The sequence below is a fragment of the Morus notabilis genome, unplaced genomic scaffold (genome assembly GCF_000414095.1).
Source record: "Morus notabilis unplaced genomic scaffold, ASM41409v2 Scaffold2035, whole genome shotgun sequence".
Taxonomy (NCBI): domain Eukaryota; kingdom Viridiplantae; phylum Streptophyta; class Magnoliopsida; order Rosales; family Moraceae; genus Morus; species Morus notabilis.
The window spans coordinates 6,727-12,186 of record NW_010360448.1 but is presented as its reverse complement, the minus strand read 5'-3'; the positions used below and the strand labels follow the sequence as shown (position 1 = coordinate 12,186).

The 5,460-nt window shown below is 32.4% G+C and overlaps 1 protein-coding gene across 1 annotated transcript; it reads left to right on the top strand.

Moving 5' to 3' along the window:
* Nucleotides 1-530: 530 nt before the first annotated feature.
* LOC21402854 lies at nucleotides 531-5,120 on the top strand. Its single transcript, XM_010096427.1, has 2 exons — nucleotides 531-1,199; nucleotides 4,476-5,120. The coding sequence occupies exons 1-2, from the start codon at nucleotides 531-533 to the stop codon at nucleotides 5,118-5,120; spliced, it is 1,314 nt and encodes a 437-aa protein (XP_010094729.1).
* The last annotated feature ends 340 nt before the right edge of the window (nucleotides 5,121-5,460 follow it).

The following is a 5,460-nucleotide window of genomic DNA, read 5'->3' as shown; positions in this document are numbered from 1 at the left end:
TCTTCAAGTTGTCTTCCATATTGGCCACGCCAATTAAATTTATTAAAAATTATTTAAGAAAAAAATCATTTGTACAAAATATACAAATTTAAATGGGATTGTCTCCGGTAGGCCGTCTTATCGGTAATATCACTGTTAAATTTAATTAAAATTAAATGAGATTAAAAGAATATGTAAAACAATCAACTTTTGATACATATCTGACGGCTGAAAAAAAAACTATCCCTCGTATTATTAACGTCGGTAAAGAAGATTTTCTTTATTTATTTATTTTTTCTATTTGTGTGTATTGTATGAATATTAAGTTCCTTGTCCGTTGTTTGTATGTGAGCAAACATCACATAAATACTGGCGTGTGCGTAGGCCAATTTAAGAATCTTTTTCGCACTTCTTAAAGCTTTCCATATTCTCTCTCTCTCTCTCTCTCTCTCTCTCTGTAGAGAGAGAAACAAGCGTTATATTGAAGGCGAAAAGTTCTTCCTCTCCCTCCCTGCCTTAATAATTTTCCACACCTCAAATTCATTGCTACAATGGCTATTAAGCAACAAAAACATAATCTTCCTTTTGTCGCCTCATGTCCCAAACTCTTGACCCTCCAAATGCACATCCACAGGCTCATCTTTCACTTCCTAATCTTCGGTTCCGGTTTAGCCATCGGAATCACTTTCAGTTCCTACCTCCAAGACTTCCCTTTCACTCTCTACCAATTCAAAGACCACCAAACCAATATCACAGCTTCTAGTTCTAATCTTTATAACAATCTTTCTACTTCTCATGAATCAAAACCAATACCAATAATGTCATCTCTTCCCAATTCTCCTCCACCACCATTGGAAATATTATCCTCACCCTCACCAGAAACCATAGCCGAGGATGTCTCGGACACTAGTACGAGTACCAGTACTCGAATCGGGTTAATCGAGTTCTTGAAACCGCCGACGGTGAGGCACGACATGGACGACGAGGAGTTGCTTTGGAGAGCCTCCATGGTGCCGAAAGCGGGGAGAGTCCCTCTCGAGTTCACACCGAAAATTGCTTTCTTGTTCTTGGCGAGAGGAGACGTTACGATGGCTCCTCTTTGGGACCGGTTCTTTAAAGGAAACGAAGGGTTCTTTTCTGTTTATGTTCATTCCAATCTCTCCTTCAATGCAACGGTGTCTCAAGATTCTGCATTTTATGGGAGATGGATTCCTAGTCAGGTCAGTACATATATATGATGAATATCAAAATTTTGTGTTGTGAGTTTATTTATTTAATTATATATATATATATATATATATGTATGATGTGTTTGACGAAAATCACAATGCAACACTGAAAGCGTTTGTTTTCGGATTTAGTTATCTTAGCAAAAAAGAGGGAAAATGTTTTTAATTAGTATTTACTTTATTTTACCTGGATTTATGGTAAATGTTCTATATGTATGTGCATGCCAAAAAATTATATTTAATTACAGTTCCACCAGCATATGATATATCAACAGTACTAATGATACGTCTATAGATAGAACACATTGTGATAATTATCAGTGATTAAAATTAAGACAAAGAAAACCGTTATCAAACGCTTTCCTTTTTAGTGAAAAGTTCAAATTGTTACTCAACATGTAATTCCTTTCAGGTTAATTTGCATGCCCATAATATATAAAGATTTTAGGAAGAGTGGATTAATGGTTTTTTTTTTGGTTTGTGATGCACATGTTTTAGGGTCATTTTTTAGTCTAGCTTGCACGTAATACGCCTTGTTTAGTGGAGAATTTCATAGGGATTCTTTTTTACTTGGGCAAGTGTCACCGACAAGAATTAGCTTATAATTAAGTGTTGAAATAATATTCCTAGTATATATATATACACACACATTGGCATACATATATTCACCATGTACCTGGCTTGTCATGATCAGCAATTTCATCATATTTAGGCATTAAACTAACTAGCCATGTACATTAAGCATTGTTTAATCATTTTCCTATATACATATATACGTACGTGTAGCAGACCCACATATATAATTCATTTATAATATGTATTTTTTTATTTATTTTCTGTTTATTTATTTAACATATGAGTTGATCTAGGGGCGGTTGCCAAGTAAATTAATATACTGAGTTGGCAACTGGGTACACATTTTCGAAACTTCACTTTGATTGTCAAGGAATATATATAATATGAGTATCTATCTCTCTCTTGAATTAATTTTTTTATTGGAACTCCAAAAATTATTTGTCAATAATTTGTTGGTTAGGAAACACCTATCTATATGCATTTGAAGAGTCAATTTTGTTAGAGGTCAAATGAAAACGCTATCTTGTTGCCACCGAGATAAGCTACTCATAGATTACTTGTTATTAGCAAACAAATTGCAGAGGACCATTATTAATATTAGGAAGAAGCTCCTAGAAATTACATTAAACAAAGTACAAATTTAACACATTTGAAAGCTAGCAAAAATTGACAAGAAAGGGAACAATATTAAACAAAATTTTGAAGTCTATTGGCAGAATATTTATAAATCTTTGTAGAGAAGGAATAGTTATAGTTAAATTAAAATTTGTAATATCTATAATGTGTCAGAGATTAAAAAATCATACTCATGAATTCTGATCACTAGTCAACAAAACTTTGATCAATTTTATCCCAAAACCTAGGAAATTAATGACCATTCATAATATTTAAAGAGTGAATTAGCTAGCCATGCACCAAGAGATGTTGCTTAATTAATTCTTTGTAACGATGCTTGTTTGATTTACTTCCCTCTTGCGGAAGAGCTATCTGTTTGTTCTTTTTCAGAAAATCTTCTTAGTATTTGAATTAGTATTTATTTAGTTATTTATTTATTTATACAAAATTCCATTCTTTTGAGTTTTGTGCTACTATAATTAAATAACACAATAATAAAAGAAATTACCATGTAGTACTTTGAGTATTATCTCTTCTGAGTTCTGACTTGAGAATTAAGATGCACAGCTCCCTTGGGATTGAGTAGTGATGTAGCAAATATTGATCTGTTTTCTTGCATTGCTTGGATTCTACTCTTTTTCTGTAACATCAAGAAAATTCTGTTCTTCCCAATGCAATCACCTTTTTAGTATTCAATACTTTTATACATTCCTTTCTTCTTGTTGTCTCCCTCTTTTTGTCATAAAGAAAATTAACCAACAAAAGCAAACAAAAGTTCTCCTTTCCAGTAAGCACAATGTTTGAAATATTCATAGAAAAAAAAAAAGCACAATGTTTGAAATATTCATAGAAAAAAAAAAAGCACAATGTTTGAAATATTCATAGAAAAAAAAAAAGCACAATGTTTGAAATATTCATAGAAAAAAAAAAAGCACAATGTTTGAAAGTGTAAAAAAATTATCCTTATTTAGTACCTCAATTTAAAGCTTCCAATTCACATGTTGGTTTCATCCATGCTATATGATTCTTATTTGTGCGAACCATAAGCATGATTCCCCAAATGAGGGACTTGGCCCTTATTTCTTCATTCCAAAAGCCCCTTCTTTTATTTTTATGTTTCTTAATATTTCTCTCATAACATCTGGGTTATGTGTATAGCATAATCCTACTATTCATGTTTAAATAAAACACAAAATGTAGAGACTTTACAAATAACAAAAAATAAAATCATTATAATAATCACTGCGTAATTTTTTTATAGGATTTTTATGTAATTCTATAGCATAAAACATGAAAATTGTGATAATAATTACTAAATAATTGTGTTATTCCAGAAATATTATAAAAAGACTTATATTTCAATTCTACGTAGTTTTTACAACTTTTAGAAAAGAAATGAGAAAATTGCAAAAATTGACCATTAAACACATTCTTCGGAAGTTCTATCCTTTTGTTGTGATAGGCCACCCCTTTGATAATAATCTGTCAAATTATAGATAATAATTTGTCAAATTTTAGACAATAATTTGTTAAATTATGCCCGCCGTGGGCAACCAGAGACCTGCCGATGGTCGCTGACGACATCTGTCAAATCTCAATAATAATCTGTCAAATTACTTACTCTAAAGGGCAAAATTTAATAGGCCAATATTGAGACCTAAAAATTCTTAATGATATCATTTTAAAGAGTATTTGTCAAAATTGCCCTTTAGAAAAAGAGACAGAGGGTATTTTTTTTTTCTAAGTCTCTCCCTCCCTCTCTCTCTCTCTCTGTTTTTTTTTTTAATTGTCAAAACATATTGAACCTATAAATTGGGAATTTTCTTTAGGCAATCTTGACCAATATTCATTAAAAGTGTATGAGTTAGGATTTTTATATTTTACTCTTGATTCATAACATTTTTAATCAAATAATTACACTAATAAAAGAGTACTTATCGAGAATAAAGAATAAAGATTTAGACTCATACACTCTTAAGGGTTAATTCTCTAGTTTTTCATTTTCTTTCTTCTTCTCTTCCCCTTTTCTCAACTTTCACAACTTTTTTTATTTTTTTGGGTTCCATATTATTGCAGGATGTGAGATGGGGAAATCCCAACATGGTGGAAGCAGAGAGACGCCTGTTAGCCAATGCTCTGCTTGACTTCACCAACGAACGTTTTGTTCTTCTTTCCGAGGCATGCATTCCTTTGTTCAACTTCTCTACAGTCTACGAGTACTTAATGGGCTCAACCAAGTCCTTTGTGGAGGCCTACGACTTAATTGGGCCCGTGGGCCGAGGCCGCTACAGCTCTCGAATGAGGCCCCAAATTAAACTGGACCAGTGGCGTAAGGGCTCGCAGTGGTTCGAGATGGACCGGGCCCTTGCCATTGAGGTTGTTGCGGACCAGAAATATTTTCCAATCTTTAGGAGGTTTTGCCGCAGCTCATGTTACACCGACGAGCATTATCTGCCCACATTTGTGAGCATCAAATTTTGGAAAAAGAATTCAAATAGGACGTTGACTTGGGTTGACTGGTCAAAGGGTGGCCCACATCCAACAAAGTTTATGAGACAAGATGTGACCATTGAACTATTGGAAAAGTTGAGGCATGGACACAGTTGTGAGTACAATGGAAAGAGAACCAATATTTGCCATTTGTTTGCAAGGAAATTCTTGCCCAATACTTTGGGTAGGTTGTTGAGGTTTGCTCCAAAGCTCATGCAATTCAATAAATAACTTGTTGAAAGTTAAAGTTTTGTGGTTGGTTGTTCATTCATTTTTATAAATATAGGTGGGATCATCAGTGATTAGTGTTTTTTTTTTTTTTTTTTTTTTTTTTTTTTTTTTTTTTTTTTTTTTTAGTGCGTGGGAGAAAAAGATGAGCCTAAAATTGTAATATGATTAATTATACCCATTGTCACATACACAAGAATATTTTGTTCCTCTTCATGCATTGATTTATTTGACATATTGATTGTTTTTTTTTTTTTTTTTACATATTTTTTTTTTTTTTTTTTTTTTTTTTTTTTTTGAAAATAAAACTTACTTTGGCTTTTTATTACTCAATTGCTAAATC